This window comes from Nuphar pumila, chromosome 2 (assembly GCF_984573655.1).
Source record: "Nuphar pumila chromosome 2, dmNupPumi1.hap1.1, whole genome shotgun sequence".
NCBI lineage: Eukaryota > Viridiplantae > Streptophyta > Magnoliopsida > Nymphaeales > Nymphaeaceae > Nuphar > Nuphar pumila.
In genome coordinates, this window is record NC_143250.1 from 93,635,104 (window position 1) to 93,656,574 (window position 21,471).

General features: G+C 38.1%; 1 protein-coding gene across 4 annotated transcripts in view; it reads right to left on the reverse strand.

Moving 5' to 3' along the window:
- The window catches only part of LOC149846167 (phospholipase D zeta 1-like), a 170,830-nt gene that overhangs the window by 67,765 nt on the left and 81,594 nt on the right, over positions 1-21,471 (reverse strand). For 3 of the 4 annotated variants that reach the window (XM_089996220.1, XM_089996219.1, XM_089996218.1), the window contains exons 13-16: positions 19,173-19,283; positions 664-810; positions 396-593; positions 110-211 (exon numbers count right to left, since the gene is read on the reverse strand). In XM_089996220.1, coding sequence (XP_089852346.1) covers positions 110-211; positions 396-593; positions 664-810; positions 19,173-19,283 — 558 coding nt within the window. Of the gene's footprint in view, positions 1-109; positions 223-395; positions 594-663; positions 811-19,172; positions 19,284-21,471 lie in introns of all 4 variants that reach the window. The other variant, XR_016430259.1, reaches the window with a different exon arrangement.

The following is a 21,471-nucleotide window of genomic DNA, read 5'->3' on the forward strand; positions in this document are numbered from 1 at the left end:
TAGCATTTGATGGATAAGAAGAACCCTTCCAGTTCCACAAGTTGTGGCTTTACTTGGTGCAATCAAGCGTTGAAAATGAAATGACTACTGTTGATATATGCATGCATACCTCAGAATCTCTGCACCCTAGCAAGCTTCTGTCATTTATATTAGCAGATCCAACCAAAACAGCACGGTCATCGACGATCATCACTTTGCTGTGGACGTAGACCTGACATGCAACTTTTACATTTGACTTATGTACTATGATAACTCATTGACTTCATCGATAATAAGAATATAAAATTGTCACGAATAATCACATATCACATGCAAAATAGAACTGAAGCAAAAACATGCCACAATCACCAGAAGAAATGTGTAAGGAGGTGAGACAGAATAGTTGGAGGTTTTACCTGACTAGTGGCAAGAATGCCACCATCACGCAATCTTCCATAAGATCTGAGGCCATAAAATGTAATATAATCATGAGCTTTAGGACCAATTGCATCATATAGGTTTTTCAGTATAGAGCTCTGTCCTCTGCAAATGGTGCGGTACTGCCAGTGCAGTATAGCTCTTATAGATGCAGCACCTCCATCATCTAGCCCCCCCTGAAGAATCAGAGAATCAATAGAATTGTTCATAACATGGAATAATATAGTCATCCATTCACCACAATACCTGGAATCCAGGCAAGAGAGGTATAACTATAATTGCTCTGAAACATTTCTTTTCATTGTCTGCTCGCAAAATTCGGCGGTACAGTGCTTCCAAAACACGGTTCCGGATTATATCATCTCCCAAAAGGCCTGTTATAAAAAACTGGTTCTGAAAAAAAGTTGTAGACGAAATTGATGATGAGCAAATTGTCAGAAATCAAAGTACTATGGTGTCTACAAGTAAACATCCTAGCTCCAAACTGACAATGTCCAAGAAATCCTAATAATATGCATACAGAGAAATTTTTCATGCTACTTTCAAAGCACAGTACTGGATTGTGCATAGAGCATAATAATAGTCTGATACGTACAAAATTATTCATCACGTTAATATTATATTAATATAACTTGGTTTAGCACTCCTCCAACCACAGAACAACATATGAGTCTTAAGGCATATTTCTCCTTAAAAGCGATAAAGCAAGCTAATGCAAACTTTCCAGAACCAAAACAGAGAAAAGCAAGCTAGATAAGCTACACCTTTTAAAAAGCATCCAAAGGCTACCTGCAATTCAACAACCAAGTGAAGATAATTCACAAAACTCCATTTGGAACACTTTTTAGTAGAACCTCATAATCTCATACATGCATAGACCATAGTCACAAATATCAGTCTCGGCTATATCTCGGCATGACTATTTCTCGCAATAATACAGGTTTAGTTGATAAATCTCAGGAAAACTTAGAGCTTAAAAAGTTTAAAAATATAAAAATAGTAGAAATAAGTAAGAAAAAAAACATGTTTATATAATAATATACACACAATAAAAGAAATAAGTAAAAAACATAAAAGCAAGAAGTGAAAACGTAGTTAAGATATAGAAAAGAAGTAAAAAAAGTAAAAGGTAACTCATAATATCGTGACATGCATAAATTTCTGATATTATGAAAATATTGTGATATTTTGTCTTTAATATCGTCTTATGAATTTGAAGCTATATTTTAAAATATCGCCTATATTTGTGACTATGACATAGACACATACGTACATGTACAAACACACATATGCATGCATAACAATTCTGATCTCATTTTTTACAACTAAAACTAACTTTATACATACATACATACATATATATATATATAATGGAAAGTATTTGGTACCCTCGTGGGTAAGGAACTCCCTGGTTGGAACCTATGTCACATGGGTACGGGTGCGGGTGCGGGTGTGGGGATGCGGCATTTTAAAAAAACTTGGGTGCGGGGGTGCGGGGGTGCGGGAGGGCGAAAATATAAAATTTTTTGAAGTTTTAACAGTTAACAACAGTAACACTAATGAAATAAAAACAATTATCGTGAGTACATTTTAAAAAACAAAAATTATATATATGCTAAAATTCATCATTATAAGACTGCATTAACCAAGCTTAATCGAGTTTCAAAGCTTCATTAAGCTCTACTGGTCTGAGCCGAGTTTAATAGTTTAATCGAGAACCGCTAGATGCATATATGGTTTTAATTTTTTGCTATTGAATCACACAAATATCAGGATTTGATGGATATCTGATTACATGTAAAAGAACCAAATAAGGTACGAACATCGGTCCAAACGGGGCGAGACCCCATTTTCCCCCTGGCCAGGACATATATGCTTGGTTTCCCATCCGACTCTTTTCTCTCCTAGTTAAGTAACTGAGCTACTTTTGAATGGTAACCAAGCTGGTCATCCCTGAAGAAAGGCTGTATTGTCCATGATCATTACATCCTGCCCCAAAATTTGGTAGCTCATTGACTTTAGATATTTTGTATTAATTTTTCTAGTACGTAACCTCCAGCCCAGTGCATATCTCGGAAGGAAATCAAAATCTGATTTAATATTTGCAGGCAGGTATAGTGGACTGCAATCTATATGGGCCAACATGGCAACATTACTCTTTCGCCTTCCTGAACCCTCTATTTTAACAGAATGATTGTTCTCTCTTCAATTTTCAGGGTACAGTATGGTTGTTCTCTAAGACCATCCAGATTTTCATGAAAAGTTAAGCTCTCATCAACTACGAGAGGTGTCAGATCTTCAGTAAAAGGTGAGAATGATGAAGAAATCCACCAGGTGCAGTATCAATGCATTGCCTTATTCACTCCCCATCAAAATTGCGGTGAGGACCAACATCCTGTCCAAGAGATGGAGGTATCTCCCGACTGCAATCCTCTCCACAGAATTCGATGAGGATCATTTCCCTTCGACCACGAAGCAACTCAAGAGACAGAAGAAGCTCGACGAGTCACACTTGCATCTAGAAGGAATCGATCTCTTCATTGTTGTCAATCGATTCTTGTTGAACCAAGCACCTTCGCAGGTTTAGCCTGCGCTTGACCCAGAGAAACAATTCGGAGAAGAGACTCCTTGGTAGTTGGTTACAGCATGTGCTTGTAGTAAAGAAAGTTGAAGAGTTGTGTCTCGAAACTCGCCACGTTGACAAACCAGTTCCTAGGTTTTCTGTCTGTCATGCCCATTTCAGCGGACCTCTTTTTTTTTCAAGTCCAAAAGTTGGACATAAATGAACCTGGGTGCATTGATTGCACCCAGGGTCGGGTTGACCATACCGGGTGCCGCACCCGCATCGCGTCGCGTTGACGCGGGTGCGACACCTGGTTGGCCGAATCCCTGTGACATAGGTTGGAACTCATAATGGGAGGTTGTTTTGACCAAATCTAACCCCATGGATGTGTTCAACATGGTCAAAATAGTAGAAGTCGACTCTTAGATCATATTTTCTCGACGTAAAAATACAATTTTATGAGGGTAAAAATTTTGGTACTTGTAGGCCATTGATTTTTCAACCCCTGAAAAATCTTACATGCACGTTAAAATAACATGAACCAAGCACCGGCAAGGGTTCCACTCATCTGGTAGGAGCAACCTGTGAATGTCACTAAGTTGACAGGACGTCACAAGTTCAAAACCCATGGGTGGAGTCCCTTGCCGCAAAGTCGAAGCTGGGTGTACTCCCCGGTGGGCAGGGGAGACCTCAAGGGTTTTACCAACTGGAGGTCAGCCAATGTGCATTCAGTGATGTGGGGGGTGGGGGGGAGAGGTTCCATTGGATTATCCAAGAAAAAACATGAACCAAGTACCAATTTCTACTAACCCAAACATGTAGATCACATCTGAAGTGTCAAAATTGCAAGAAACGTTAAAATATGGCTGTTTTTTTAATAGGGATTGGACCCACGAGAGTAGCAAACATTAACCCATATATATATATATATATATATATATATATATATATATATATATATATAGAGAGAGAGAGAGAGAGAGAGAGAGAGAGAAGGTGGTAGCTGCTAACCACTTTTCTAGCTAACCGCCAACAAACTGGGTTTTTGAAGAGGTTTTTCCTATGGAATCCAGACACTCCATTTTGCCTTCCGTACCCATGTCGACATGCCTCGACACCCGAACACACCACTTTACCCTCTGTACAAACAAGTTTGTATTTAATTTATAATTTATAATTATATTTTCTGTTTATAACTTTATATTTTCAGTATATAATATATATTTTAGATATAGCATATATTTAGATTATATTCAGTTTATTTTGAATTTATTATGTATTTATGTGATATTTAATATATATATATATATATATGAGAATCTACCTGACCCCATCCATGTTTTTTTCGAAAAAATTGGTGTTTTTTTTAAATTCAAACCTTACAGATGTGTTCCAGGTGCTTGTTTTCATAGGAATCGGGTCTTGGATCATTTGATTCCGATGCACGGATAGGTTTTTATAAGGTTCCAAAATCAACGGTCTATAATTTTTTAAAACTTTCGAGGCTCCAAAAACCATTTTTTTCATCCAAAATGCATGATCCAAGAGTCAATTTCTAGTGAATCAATCATGTGGAACACATCCGTAAGGTCGGGCAAGGATGGGCCAGGTATGTTACCATTGCTCTCTCTCTCTCTCTTTCTCTATCTATCTATCTCTCTCTATATATATATATAGCCGTGTCTCCGTACCCACATTTTTTGGAATTGTTGTGCCGTACCTGTAATGAAATGAGGGATTGTTAAAAAGTATATATACATATAAATATAATTATATATAATATAATTTATAATTTTCTTTTTCTTTATTTATTTTTTTGTATTTTAGGCTATCTAGTTCATATTGAAGTAGCCTCAAACTAGTCAAAGTTTTGAGTAGTTTTAATAGTCGTTGGAGCTCCAACGACTCTTTTGGAGCCTTCTAAAGGCTCCTCTGTAAAAACCCATGTAAAAAAAGAAGAAAAAAATCCAGCTCCAAACCCGGGTCGTTTTCACCCTTGTGTGCCTTTAAATAGGGAGGGTTTCCTCATTCACAGAAACCCTCCCCTGCCTCTTCTCTCTCCCCGACTGCGCCTCCCCTCTCACCCTCGTACGACCCTCCAGCTCCGGCGAGCTCCCCCCCCCTCGACATCTCTCTCTCTCTCTCTCTCTCTCTCTCTCTCTCTCTCTCTCTCTCTCTCTCTCTCTCTCTCTCTCTCTCTCTCTCTCGACGGAACCTTCACCGGAGCTAGGGCCCCCCTGCATGCACCGGTGAACTCCACGTACACCCCTACTCCCTCCTTCCCTCTGTGTCTTCTTCATCCTCGTCTTCTTCTTCTCTTTTTCCGGTAGGTTGGCAAGGGCGAAGCCCCCGGAGGCCTGCGTTTAGTCGGTCGACAGGGGCAACGCCCCTTGCCTCCTGTGTTTAGTCGATCAGCAGGGGCTTTAGTCCCTGCCTCTCATTTTTCGACAGGCCGACAAGGGCGACGCCCTGCCACCTGTATGTTTCCGACAGGAGCGCACCACCTCTGAGTTCCGATAGGCAAGAGCTTTTGCCCCTGCCCTTCTTTTTTCGGCAGGGGCGATGCCCCTGCCGCCTCTTTTACTTCCATCAGGCAGAGGCGAAGCCCCCTGCCTCCCTCTTCGTTGATGTCAGGCAGGGTCTTTGCCCCTACCTCTGCATTTTTTCGGCAAGCAGGGGCGAAGCCCCTTGCCTCCCTCTTCGCTAATGTCAGGCAGGGGCTTCGCCCCTGCCTCTTTGCTTTTCTGGCTGGCAGGGGCAAAGCCCCTGCCTCCCTCCTCATTCTTCTATGTCCGGCCGGGGTCGGGCTCACAGCCAAGCCCACCCTTGCCCTACCGCCTGTGTATTTCCGACAGGCAGGGGTGAAGCCCCTGCCTCCGCCTCCCTGCTCCCTCTGCTTTCAGCTATCGGGGAAGGGGTTGTGCCCCTTCCTTGTTGACCGTTAGAAGCGGGAAGGGGCGCAGCCCCCCCTTCGCTTCTCTCTTCCTTTTCTGGTAGACAAGCGCCCCTGCCCCTTTCCTTTTTCAGGATAGGCCGGTGGGCAGGGGCTGCGCCCCCGCCCCCCTTTCTTTTATTTCCTTGGGTCGATCCCTAACGCGGGTTGACGTTTCTTTCTATTTTAGAATAATCACTTTTTGTCTTTCGCAGCTCGTACGACGGATTTCGCTCGCGCCCCGCGGTCTGAGCCCTTTTTTACTTACTCACGAAAGCAAGCGCAACCCCGAAACCCTCAAGGTAAGGGAAAGTTGCGCAAAGGACAATAGACAAACTAAATTAAGCATTTAACATTTAAATGAAAATAAATATATATATATATACGCATTTTAACTCAAGGATGCAGTTTTGCGATCCTTGTCCTTTCCATTATGTCATTTACTTTACCACCGTGCTTTAGTGCACAGGCTACTGCTTTTTGTATTTACTTCGTCGTCGCGCTTTAGTGCACAAGCTACTACTTTTGCATTTACTGCTTTCTGTCATTTACTTTGCCGTCGCGCTTTAGTGCACAAGCTATTTGCTTTATGCATTTACCTGCTTACGCATTTATTTAGCTGAGGTACAGTTTTGTACGTCGTGCACTACTTACGCATTTTCGCGCTCAATGTGTAGTTTCACATAATGAGGAATGCTTGCGTCTTGCAGTCGCACTGTATTGTACTCAAGCTCGCATTTTTGCTGACTAGCACTTACATAAGTGCAACCTTGAGCATATCTCGTTTCACTCGTTGTTTTAAAAGATGTGAGTCGCACTTATGCACTTCAGTTCTCTAAAAAGGGATTCCTAGTGCGAACCTGTTTTTCAAATGCATAGTTTTGCAAAGCAGAATATTGAAAGTCCTTCCTGTTGCGAGATCGCAACCAAGTCTCCCAAATCGACGTATTTGGGAGAAGTGTTTTTACTACTTCGGTTTGCGTATCCAATACAACTCGGATAACCCTGATTAGGGGCACGAGCATGTGTTTGGGTGTAGTTCTGTTGAGAAACCCTTACCCCGTTTATCGAAACCAGCATCATGGGATATGCGCAACATACAGATACTGCGATAGACAGATGAGAGATCCGTGGCAATCTCATTTCGTGCGAGTTGCACAATGATGTACCCACGATTTGAAGGATAAATCATGTCAAAATAAGATATTTGGTTACAACGTATTCTAGTTATGCGCTTTTTCGAAAGATGCGGGTTTGCGCGTGGGCGCTTAAACTCTTAAGAAAAGGATTTCTTTTTGGTGAATTCAGCTTTCCAAATATACAGTTTTGCAAAGTAAAGTTTGAAAGCGTATAGGTGAATGACACATCAAGCCTACAAATGATTAGTTTTGACTTATTAGTTTTCTTGGGGTTATGTTTGAGACCCGGTTTCTTATGGATCAGAACCAACTTGTTTAGGTTTAGGGCTGTCGCCCTTGCCTTGTATAAATTCTTTCTTTTCCTTCTAAAGAAATGAAGTGAATGATGACTCTTAGAGGATCAATCAAATTCTAAAATGTGCATTTAATACTTAAAATTTATAATAACAAACATATATCATAATTATCACAAAATATTAAAAAAAAAACCGATTCAGGCCGATTTTCAACAAATCAGTGAAGTGTCGATTTAACTAAAATTATGCTGATTCGATTTTGTTTTAACAAAAAAAAAGAATGACCCCACCCATGTCAATGTCATCACAAGGATGGATGATGCTCAACAAGTTGCCCTCCTATACAGACAAACTGGAAAAGAGACGTGAAGAGCATCAGTATGTCAAGGAAAAACATATAATAGAATGTGATAATTCTTCATATATATATAAACAAAATATGGTGCATTGAACATGGTTTTTATGTTGACCAAAACATCATATACAGAAACGCGCACTGTCAACAAAGTCTTAAGATTTGACATAGCCAATTGACTGGACGAAAAGAATTTTTTTTGGTAAGGACTCTAGTAGGATATAACAGCAACTCAGAGCTAGATGAGTATTTGGAAATGAGTGATAAAGGTAGCATGCGACTTACGTGCACAAGCTACCTTGAGGAAGACGTGTAAATGGGCTAAGAATGAGAAGAGATAAGAAGAAGAGGAGAACGAGAGAGAAAGAGAAAAAACTAGAAATGAGAGAGAGAGCGTACCTGTTTCGGGGTTCCACCACAAGAGAGCGAGAAAATGTTGTGAGAGCCGAGAGAGAGACTGTTGTGAGAGTTGTTGTGAAGAGAGAGAGAGAGGGGTGAGAAAAAAACAAGGGGCTTAAACATAAAGGCCCCCGACCCCTTTATGTTTAAGCCCTATTTTTTGGTCAAATGAGGGTTTTGACCCTCATTTGACCAAAATTATTGAGGCATATGTGCCTCATCCTGAGGCACGCCTCACCTCGAGGTGTGTGTCTCAAGGCGTATGAGGCGCATGCCTCGGGGCTTTTACGCTTTACCCATACGCCTCAAGGCATAAAGCCCCTTGCCTTTAGGCGAGGCGGCTTTTTGTGCCTTGAGGCATGTTTTTAATAACACTGGGTCAAAGCAATGACAACGAAATTAAATGCCTTAAAAATGCAAAATACTTGAACTATTCAAGATATTCCACCAGGCAAAAATTCTATAGGTTGTCGATGGGTGTATAAAGTTAAAACCAAGAGTGACAACACTCTTGAAAGGTTTAAGGCCTGATTAGTTGGCAAAGGTTATTCCAAGAGTATGGAATAGACTATGAAGAGACCTTTGCTCCAGTCGCTAGAATGACCACAGTTAAGACCTCAGTTAAGACCTTAGTAGTTCTTGCATCTGCAAAGAAATAGCATATATATCAAATGGATGTCAAGAATGCATTTCTCAATGAAAGCTTAGCCGAAGAAGTGTATATGGAATCACCACCTGACATTAATATTCCTAAAAGAAAAGTTTTTTCGTTTAAATAAGACTTTGTATAGTCTTAAACAAGCTCCAAAAGCTTTGTATGACAAATTTAGTCAAGTTATGCTTGATTTTGGTTTTCAATTTTGTCTTCCTGACACACCTTTGTTTGTTAAGAATTCTGATGCAGGTATTATTGTCCTTCTCCTCTATGTAGACGACATGATCATCATTGAAAGTGATAAACAGAGAGTTGACAACATTAAAAAAATTCTCAAAATACACTTTGAAATAAGTGATTTAGGTTTTTTAAAATTCTTTCTTGGTATAAAAGTTGCTTATTCCTCTAGAGGATATTTACTAACTCAATCTAAATTTGCTCTAGATATTATTGACAAGTCTGGTATCTCAGATGAAAAACAGGCCGACACTCCCAAAATTGTGAATATCAAAATAAAGATTGATGATAAAGAACCACTTGAAAATCCAACACCTTATAGACAACTTGTCGGAGAACTATTGACATTGCGCATGTCGTTCACACAACAAGCCAATTTCAGCATGCTCCCACCACTGTTAATATGGGAGTTGTTTTACGTATTATTAGATATATTAAAACTTTTATTTTTCGAGGACTTTTCTTGTTTGCTTCTTCCTCCTTAGATTTAATTACTTATACTGATGTAGATTGGGGAGGCGATCATAATAATCGACACTCAACTACGGGTTTCTGTGTATTTTTAGGTGGGGTATTTTGTATGAACCTTTGTAGTTCTTGTGAGTGTTCTTTCTTGACACTTTTTGTTAGAGCTATTTGAAGTTTTGATTGGTGGTGATCCAAGAACTCATCTTCTTACAAATTTTTTTGTATTTTAGGTTGTCTAGTTCATATTGAACTAGACTCAAACTAGTCAAAGTTTTGTCTAGTTTGAATAGCCGTTGGAGCTAGTCCAATGGCTATAAATAGAGTCGTTGGACTAGCTCCAATAACTCTTTTAAAGCCTTCTAAAAGCTCCTCTCTCCCTCTCTCTCATGTATATAAATAGGAGTAACTCCCCTCTCATTGTATAAATGCTTCAACGACTATTCAAACTAGTCAAAAGGGAGACAACGAGAGAGTGAGAGATGGAGAGAGAGAAAGAGAGAGAGAGAGGGAGGGAAGGAGGGAGACACAAAGAGAGAGGGAGAGATAGGGAGAGAGGGAGAGACAAAGGGAGGGAGGGAGACATACTGAGAAAGAGCGGGTGACACCACCTTCTTCTTTTCGATCGATCGAGAGAGAGAGAGAGAGAGAGAGAGAGAGAGAGAGAGAGAGAGAAACGAGAGAGAGGGAGAGGCCCTAATCAGTCAGGGCCTCCCCCTTTTTTTGTTAAATGGGGGCTTTAACCCCCCATTTCACTTATAAAAAATGAGGTGTGCCTTGCCATGAGGTGTGTGCCTCATAGCTTACGAGGCGTGAGCCTAAATAACTTTATGCTTTATATGGACGCCTTAAGGCCTCGCCTCAAGGCGAGGCACACTTTTTGCTCCTTGAGGCACATTTTTAACAACACTGATAGTGGCAGTCCATCTCAATGTGTTTGGTTCTTTCATGGAAGGTGTGATTGCTTGCTATGTAGATTGCACTTTTGTTATCACAACACATCTTTGAGGATTTGGAGATGAAAACTCCAATGTCTTGAAGAGGAGACCTAAGCCAAACAAGCTTTATTATTGTCGTTGTCAATACACGATATTCTGCTTCAGTTGAAGATAACAAGACCTTCTGTTGTTTCTTACACCTCCAAGAGATCAACTAATCCCTTAAAAAAATACAAAAACTAGTAGTTGAGATTCTATCATTTGGGTTACCACCCCAGTCAACATCAGTATAAGCAGTTAAATCTAAAGATAATGAAGAGAATAAAAAAAAACCTTTTGAAATGGTTTTTTTAATTTATCGCACAATCCTCATAACTGCCTCCATGTGCACTGTGGTAGGGGCATGTTGAAACTCACTTGTTGCATGAACTACATGAGCGATATCAGGTCGGGTGATGGAGAGGTAAGTGAGAGATCCAATCAATTGACGATATGGAGTAGGATTTTCAAGCAATACACTATCTTTAAGTCTTAATTTTGCATTTATGACTTCTGGGGTCTCCACATTTTCATCTAAAAGTCCTGACCCGACACATATGTAAGCAGTTAGTTACATTTGAGAGAGACTATATCCTTTGGGAAAGTAGGCAACCTCAATTCCTAAAAAGTATCTCAAATATCCCAAGTCAGATATATCAAAAGTTTTCTTTAAAATTGATTTAATTTTAATAACACCTTCTTTGTTATTTTCTGTGAAGATCATATCATTAACATATAGAAAAAGAATCACAATTGTGGTACCTGCTTTCTTGACAAAGAGAACAGTGTCAGTATAACAAGAGATAAATCCTAAATTAATAAAAAATTACTAAATTTATCATACCAAGCCTTAAGAGCTTGTTTAAGACTATACAAGGTCTTTTTAAGTTTTAAATTTTTTTTATTTAAATTAACTCCTGGAGGGCGTTCCATGTAAAGATGAGAGAGGATACATCATGGTGGAACGAGGATGTCAAATTAGCTATTAAGGTTAAAAGAGAGTGTTATAGAAATCTAAGTAAGAGTCATGATAATGAGAATTTAGAGAAGTATATGATAACAAAGAAGGAAGCTAAAAAAGTAGTTCAAAACGCGAGGAATAAGGTATATAAGAAGGTTTATAACAAGTTGGATACCAAAGAGGGCGAGAAGGATATTTATAGGCTTAAAAAGATAAGAGATAGGAAATCGAGGGATCTGGGTATGGTTAGATGTATCAAAGATGAAACACAAAGGGTTTTAGTCAAAGATGAGGAGATTAAGGAGAGATGAAAAGATTATTTTGATAAGCTATTTAATGGAAGTCATGCTCAGAATCTTAGAGACTTCTCCATTCCTTTTCATGAGATGAATTCTGACTTCATGCGCAAGATTCAAAAGAAAAAAATTGCAGAGGCATTGAAGAAAATGAAATCAAGAAGGGCAGTTGGCCCAGATGGTATACCTATCGAGGCTTGGGAGAAAAAGGTTTAGAATGGTTGACAAATCTTTTTTACAAGATTTGGTGGACAAATAAGATGCCTAATGAGTGGAGGAAGAGTACTTTGGTGCCTGTATATAAGAATAAGGGTGATATACAAGATTGCACAAACTATCGTGGTATAAAACTCATAAGTCATACTATGAAACTTTGGGAGAGGGTGATTGAGTCTAAGTTGAGGAAGGTTGTCATGATATCGGAGAATCAATTTGGTTTTATGCCTGGAAGATCAACTATGGAAGCTATACATCTTCTTAGACAACTTATTGAGAGAAATAGAAAGAGGAACAAAGATTTGCATATGGTTTTTATTGATTTGGAGAAGGCATACAATAGAGTACCTAGGGACATTCTCTGGTGGACAATGATGAAGAAAGGTGTTTCTCTCAAGTACATTAGTATAATTAAGGATATGTATGAATTAGTAACCAATGTCCGCACTTGTGGAGGGGTGACAACCAATTTTCCTATAACGGTTGGGTTACATCAAGGATCTGCTTTAAGCCCTTTCCTATTTTCTATAGTGATGGATGAGCTTACGAGATCAATTCAAGAAAATGTGCCGTGGTGTATGTTGTTTGCTGATGATATTGTTTTGATTGATGAGTCTAGAGCTGGGTTAATGCTAAGTTAGAATTATGGAGACAGACATTGGAAGCAAGAGGTTTTAAGTTGAGTAAGAGTAAGATAGAATATATGGAATGTCGGTTTAGTAAGCAACAAAGTAGTGATGGGAGTGTAGTGAAGCTTAGTGAGCAAGAAATACCAGTGGATGATTGTTTCAAATATTTGGGATCTATCATTCAAAAGTATGGAGAAATTGATCGAGATGTAAATCATAGAATAAAGATTGGGTGGATGAAATGAAAAAGTGCAACTGGAGTGTTGTGTGATCGTAGAATGCCATTGCGGTTGAAGGGAAAGTTTTATAGGACGACTATTAGGCCCGCTTTACTATATGGTACGGAATGTTGGGCTGCCAAGAGACATCATATTCAAAAAATGAGTGTAGCTGAGATGCGTATGCTTAGATGGATGTGTGGAAATACAATAAAAGATAAGATTCGAAACGAGGAGATACGTAAGAAGGTAGGCGTTGCACCCATTGAAAATAAGATGAGAGAGAATCGTTTACGGTGGTTTGGACATATTCGACGAAGGTCTAATGATGCTCCAGTTAGAAGGATGGAGAAATGGGAAATTATATTAGTTAAAAGAGGTCGGGGTAGGCCTAGGAAGACTTGGATGAAGATGATAGGAAAGGATATGAATGCTTTGAACCACACCGAGGACATGGCATTGGATAGAAATGATTGGAAGAGAAGGATTCATGTGGAAGACCCAGAATGATTTTCTTTGTTGGTTCATATCACCGACCCCAATTGTTTTCGGATGAAGGCGTAGTTGTTGTTATTGTTTGTTGTAGGGCGTTCCATGTAAACTTCCTCACCAAGTTCTCCATTTAAAAAGACATTTTTAATATCTAGTTGAAAAATAGGCCATTTTTTAATAGAGGCAATGGCAATGAGAGTTCGAACACTAGTGATTCTTGTGACAAGAGCAAAGGTTTCCTCATAATCTATTCCATATTCTTGGGCATACCCTTTGGCGACTAACCTTACTTTATATCTTTTCAATAATCCGTCACTTTTGGTTTTGACTTTAAACACCCATCTACATCCTATAGGTTTCTTGCCTAAAGGAGGATCAACTATTTCCCATGTGTTGACTTTTCTAAGAGCATTAAGTTCTATTTTCATTGCTTTGTTCCAATGAGGGTATTGTTTGGTATCATTATAATGAGATGGTTCATAATAAGAATGGAGAGTTATTAAACATGTTTAAAGCTTGGAGAAAATTAGTCATATGATATAAATCTACTTGGAGCACTAGAGATTCGATTGATCTCCTAAGTTGAGACTCTTCTAAAAGTATGTTTTGAGAGAACTTGTCAAGGCCACATAGGTGATTACCTTTCCCCCGTCTAGTATACACATTATCATTTGATACATTTTAATTTAAACTTTCATGTTGATGACTAACTTCATCAATAATCGGATGATCAATACTAGAGTTATTGTCAAAAGAATCAAACACCTCAATAGAGTTAGACTCGTCATGTCTTGGTAATAGATTAAATAGAAATGAGTAATCAATTTCTTTTTTAGGTCATTTGCTATCAAACCCATTTTCATTTTCAAGAAAATGACATCTTTTGAAACATAGAGCTTGTTATTTATTGAATCAAAACATCGGTTGCCTTTTGAATTTTTCACCATAACCCAAGAAAACACATTCAATGGCTTTTAAAGATAATTTATCATTTTTATGAGTAAGTACATAACACTTACAACCAAAGATTCTTAGTCTTTTAAAATCATGAGTCATTTTAAAAAGTTTTTTAAATGGAAAAACATTTTGTAACGAAGACGAAGGAGTTCTATTTATTAAGTAAGTTGAGGTTAAAAAGGCTTCGGCCCAAAAACTTTTTGGAATGTCCCTTGAAATGAAAAGAGTCCTAGTGGTTTCTATTATATGTCTATTCTTTCTTTCCACTAACCCATTTTGTTGTGGAGTTCTAAGACAAGATCTTTGATGACAAATTTCATTTTGTTTCAAGTAGCTTTGAAAATTATTTGACATGTACTCCCCTCCCGAATCCGATCGAAGAATAGATAAGTTGCTAAAAAATTGATTTTTAACCATTATATGAAATTTCTTAAAAAAAGAGAACACATCAGATTCATGATTTAAAAAATAAATCCATGTGTATCCAGTAAAATCATCAACAAAAATAACATAATAAGAGTAACCTCCTTTTGATATGACTGGTGAAGGATCTCATACATCCGAATGCACTAATTCAAAAGGGCGAATAAAAATAAAGGTTATATGAGGAAAGGGAATGACTTTCATTTTTTCAAAAATACAATCTTTACAAGATATATCTTTTTCATTACATATATTTTCCAAAAAAAGAAAAAGATACATCTTCGAAAAACTAGGATGCCCAAGTCTCTTATGCTATGTCACACGGACTCGGCTAGGGAGGCGCCGCACCCGAGTCGACACGCCCCGACATGGGTGCGGCTTAGGACACGGCCCAGACTCGGTCAACGAGGAGTCGAACTCGGTCAACGAATCGAGGCCGAGTCCGTCCTCGTTTTGGACTCGGTCAATGTTGATCGAGTCTATATTCGTCTATTTTAGGGTGAAAAAACTAAAAGAAACGATTTTTTATATATATATTTTTAAATATATATATAGACTGCTGTGCACAATGCACAGTCTGTGCACTGTCACAGTGACTGTGCTGTATGCACAGTCACGATTTTTTTTTAAAATAAATAAATATATATATATATATATAGCCGAGTCCCCGTGACCAAAATTTTTAAAATTGCGCCGCACCCGTGTCACACCCGCACCCATGTGACATAGCTCTTATGCCAAGTATCAATACTTTTGTCTTATACGTAATTACAAAATAACTTGGGTGGAAGGGATAAAAAATCCATAAATTAAAGATCGCCTCGCCTATAGCCTTGCCCAATCAGCTTCCCTAACTGGAGATCCTGCACGGTGCAACCTTTAGATGAGAAAGAAATTTTACAACCATGATCGAAAATTTGAGAGACGGAAAAAAATTTAAATTTAATTTTGGAACTACCTTCATTCTTGGAACAAGAAATTTTTTAGAATTTTTTGAGTCAAGTGTTCCAATACTATTTATTTTTAAAGAAGTTTCATCAGCCATTGAAACATAGGATGAAGTAGAATTAGTGCAAACTTTGGAGAAAACATTTTTACGAGGTGTCATATGGAAGGAAGCACCCAAATCAAGAATCAACATAACTGGAGAAAATGAAGAAGATTGAATGGCGACACCCGAAGTAGAAGATGATTTGAGAAGTTGTTGAAGTGCCTCTAATATTTGGCTAAGTGTGTCTATAATATCTCTTCCATTTTTGCTTGTTTCTTCCTTCTTGGGTGTGATTTCTCCAATGGAAGCGATTTTGCCTTTAAGCTTTGGGCATACCGGTCTAATGTGTCTCGGTTAATTACAATCTATGTCACATAGGTGCGGGTGCGGGTACAGGTGTGGATGTGGATGCAGCACTTTAGAAAAACTTAGGTGCGGGGGTGCGGGGAGGATATATATGACGGTTAACTGAATCTACTTTTGGATAGAAATGGACCTTAGTGTGGCTGACTTCACCTAACACAAAGGGAGCTCTGTCCAAGTGTCGCACCCGCCTGGGTGCCGGTGTGACGCGGGTGTGGTGCCCTGTTAGAAGAGTTTGTGTGACATAGATTACAATAGTCGCAAGTCACATAGGTGTGGGTGCGGATGCAGCAATGTGGCACTTTAAAAAAACTTGGGTGTGAAGGTGCGAAGAGTATATATATATATTAATAGTTTTAAGTTAGCACTACGTGTATTTGTGTGCATTTATGTATTTTTATATATATAATATAGATAAAAATAAACTTGATTAGGGTTAACTGAATCTACTTTTGGATAAAAATGGACCTCAATGTAGTTGACTTCTTGACATACTTCGGCAAGAGCATCTTCAAGAGGCATAGTTTTAGTTTTATGAAGGAGAGAGGACCTCGCTTGTTCAAATTCCGGTCTTAGACCATGAAAGAATTGAAAAAAGTGTTTCTTATCAATTTTTTCTCAACATCTTCGGCAGCCACCCATTTAGGTTCAAGAAGTGCTAATTTATTCCAAAAAGGAGACAAAATACTAAAATAATCCCGGACACACGTCCCCTTGCTTAGTGGATCTAATCTTGTCTTGACAAAAATAATGTCTAGCAAGATCTTTTTGGGTATACATACCCTTAAAAAAGAACCAAACTTCATTGGCTCTTCTAAATTTAACAATGCTAGCACATATTTTTATGTCAACATAGTTCATAAACCATGCCAAAAAATTTGCATAGTTGCTTTCCCAATCCTCTACCTTTTCATTGATGGCTTTAACATGATAATCTCCAACAAGAGCTTTTTCAACACCTTCTTCGACTTTGGTGAGCTTTAACAATAGATTCATACTCCATGACGAAAAATAGATAGGTAAAGAGGAAGAAAGGGCAACACACCTTTGTCACGATCTTCAATCACCAGAAGCAACCTCCAAGATCAAGAGAACCCAATGGACTCTGATACCATGTAATGAAATGAAGGATCACAAGGAATATTCCTAAACACGCAATAACAAGCCACTAATGGGCAAAATACATAAAGTCACAAGGTGTCTAGACACAATAGCACAAAAGAGCACAAAAGAATATAAAAAATAATGCATTTTATTGATAAAAAGCTCTAAAGAGCCATACATACGAGAGGGGACAAGGTCCCTTATTTATACACAAAGGGGAGCTCAATAGAGCTGTTGGGAGCTCCCCAACGGTTGTAACCGTTAGGGAGAGTCCCAACAGTCCTATAATGTGGACAATTTAGTCCATGGTCAAAAAGTCAAAATAGAAAAAGTAAAAAAATAAAAAGGAGAAAAGTCCCTACAAAAATACCCCTAAGGGTTATGTTAATATACAACTATATACATATATATATCAAAATATATATGTATATAATAGCATACAGGAATACGTAAATGCATACATTTTAACAGTACCCTCTGTACCCATACCAGTACCCACACCTGTACCCAAGTGATAGGTTTTCTCCATGTAAGAGTTGATTATTTATGAAAATCTTAGATCATCGATTTTTAAACCTTATAATTGGAATAAGATGATCCAAGGGTTGAATCCTATACAATTAAGCATCCAGAACAGCATTGCCAGACTCAAGGAAAACATGGAAAAAACCCTTCAAAAGTCCGGTTAGCTGGCATTTAACAGCTACCACTTCTCTCTCTCTCTCTCTCTATATATATATATATATATACATACATATATATATATATATAATTTTCTTAGTTTTTTAAGTAATCTTTTTGTGGTTGTTTCTTAACTGCAGTACCTTTTATGATATTCACAAGTAAAACTAATACCCAAGAGAGCTAAATAAACAAGGTATAATTGTCGAGAAGGTCACTTTTGTCCAATGTCCTGTTGTCCAGGTTTGACCAGTCCATTATTAAAGAAGAAAGAGGAAACTTGAGGAAGAAGATGGGAAGTCTTTCAAATAAGAACTTCATTGTTAAGGCAAAAAACAAGCATACATCCTAAATGGTCGGCCCCCTTTTTGGTTACACTACATGAAAAAACTGTTAACTCCCTACCTACCTGCTAAAATACTGAAACCTCATTAAATAGTCTATGCATACAAGAAAAGAGGGTAGCACAAAAGTAACTTTACATATGATACAAAGGTATATTACACTTTTCAACACTCCCCCTCAAACTTGAGATGACGCTAAATGAATCATTCCAAATTTGGAGAGAAAGGGATGAAATTATGAAGGAGCTAAACTCTTAGAAAACACCTTGGCAACTTGCTCCTTTGAGTTCACATGCTCTAACGAGATGATTTCATCTTCATATGTCTTCCTCGCAAAGTGACAATCAATTTCAATATACTTTGTCCTCATGAATTCAGGACTTTTAGCAATATGTATAACACTCATATTGTCACAATACAAGAAAGTTCTTCCACAAATTTCCACACTAAGATCCTTAAGAAGCCATCTTACCCAAATGATTTTTGCAGTAACCTGTGTCATGGCTCTGTACTCTGTCTCGGTTGCGAACAAGGCAACACGTTGTTGCTTCTTGCTCTTCTAAGATATCAAGGAACTACCAAGAAAAACACAAAATCTAGTTGTTGAAAGATGATCTTCAAGTTTCTCACTATCTGTAGCTCTAAACATGACATTTGCCTCCATAGGGGTAGCAACTCTCCTACAGATATTCAAGATGTAGAAAGCTGGTTTGAACAACAATCGTCTTCCTCTGACAAGGCACATTAATATTAGTATGTTATGTCAATTCATTTTTATTGTTTAGGGTGCTAATCTTTTCGATAACTCTACAAAAGTCTCTGGACAAACATTATCGAAATAACAATAATGATCTAATTATTATATCATTAGTTATTAAGCTAACTGACTGCAAAAATAACTTCCACAAGTACTCATGCCAAATTGACACAAATAAGCATAGACTATTGAATAAGCAGTGCAAGCAGAAACAGGTCTATGTACCCAAGAAACAATTGCATACAATCAAACAATCATATACAGTCCAACAATTTAATTCCTATCTGGTTTTAGAAAATAATTACCTCGATGTATATGAAGTGTTCAGCTTTCTCTATAAGAGAGCAGTAAGCACTATGAATACTTTCTTCAGTTTGACTTGTTCCGGCAGACCATTGGCCAACACTCCTAATAATCTAGCACCAGAAAGCTCATGTAAGTGAATCCATTATTCTTTTATACTTTTCGCGGTTTGAATACTAATAAGTAAATCAGTTTATTCAAAAAGCAATTAGAAGAGTATCAACAATCACTAATAAGCCATTAGAAAGAAAATGCAAAAGCTGGTCACGATGACTGGGGATGTTAGCCCAGACAGGAATTATATTCAATAAACCAAGTTCCAGAGCTAGCAAAATTTGTGGAAGCAACCTCAGATGGACTTCTTCAACAATAAAAGCAAAAACTGGAACATAATGTGCAAATTTCATATTAAATCTTGTACAGTCACTAGCAATTTTTACCAGAAATAGGGAAGAATTAGGCCACAAGAAGTGCCACCCTACTCTTTATCTTTTTCCAGCAAGAAGTGCATCCACAGATCTTATTTTGACATAAAGCATAAAAGCATCAAATGAAACTGTCACAAATCCTCAGCCCATATCCCATTAGATGTTCTGAAGATTTCTACAGCAATTCTTTGCTTTCAAAACCTAAGCCTTTCACTTGGTGTAAGATGATTTAAACACCTTCAACCTTTGTCTTCATTTTACACTTTAAAATACTTCGCTGCATCCAGAAATGATTTAATGTTGACACAGGCTTATTAAATGAAGGGAGAAAAATGCCAGGGTCCCAAAAAGTACAAGTGGTGAAAAGGTGTGCACTGTGCAGTGAGCCCAAACAAATTGCCAAGTGTGCTTAAACAATCGCTACAGCCTTGTGCAGGCAATGCCTGGCTCCTTTAGAACAAATAGTAGTAATAACAAAGCAAAAACCAGCATACATGCTTAAGATCTGTATATCACATAAAGAGGGACAAAATCCTTCACTTCTTGTCTGATACAACTTAATACTATACTGCAAATCAAGGTTGTAAAAAGCATATCATAACCCCTATCAGCCAGGAGCAAAATAAGATACATATTGTATCATAAAAAATCATATTTTTAATTAGAAAACCCAAATTTTAAAAAAAATAGGAAATTCTATAAAAAAAATCATAACGAAAGAAACAATGATAAATACAAGCATAAAATTGTTAAGATAGTATATATATAGTTATATAGGTAAATGCTTTATAGGGGCATTTTTGTCATTTCACACATGTAATAAAATTGTTCATTAAACAGTTCTTTTATTTATTTATTTATCCTTAATATGTAATATTAGAGAGCCATTGGGGGCTCTATGGTCAAAATGACCATAGAGTCGTTGGGGCTCCCAACGATCAGAAATATGACCGTTGGGAGCTCCCAACGACTCTATTGGGAGCTCCTAATGGCCCCCCTCTCCTCTCTTTTTTGTATATATATGGGGTATGTTCCCCTCTTTTTCATTATGCTTGTATTAAGCACTTGATCAATAAAGGTTTATAATTTTTTACTTTTTTGTGTATCTTTGCCTTATTGATCTTTGTATTGTCCTATGTCACAGGGATTCGGCTAGCAGGGTGCCGCACCCGCGTCGACGCGACTCTACGCGGGTGCGGCACCGGGTGCGGTCAACCTGACCCTGGGTGCATTGACCGCACCCAGGGTCATTTTTGTCCATTTTTTTTTGGATTTTTTTTTTTAAAATTTTGCCCCATGAAATGGGCTGCGGAATTTAAAAAAAAATCTTAACAGCGGGTGCGGCACCGGGTGCGTGACCCACGCCGGGGGGAGCCCCCGAACCCCCTTCCTGCAAGGGTAAAAACAATGACCATAAAATACACCCTTGAAGTTTAAAAATGACTTGGCGGTTCCATGCATTAATGGACACCAGTAGCTATTTTTGCAATTTTGTGTAAAAATAAGTTACACACTTATTAGCTGTGCATTCAAAATGCACAATTATTAATATGTTTTCCTAATAAAAATTACTAAAATGTCCATAATTGTGACAATTAATACACCTAATCACCATATCAATTTTTAAATTTGTTAGGGGCATAAAATTGTGGTGAACGTGCTAACATGCATAAATGTCATGGACCTTAACAACTACCAGCCTACCATACATTCATACATATACACTATACATGATATATATATTTTACATTTTTGCCCCTGCCGCACCCCTGCACCCGGGTTTTTTGGAAGTGCCGAATCCCCGCACCCGCGCCTGCACCCATGTGACATAGGTATTGTCCCATAGAGCACTTGCATGTGCACTTGTATGATT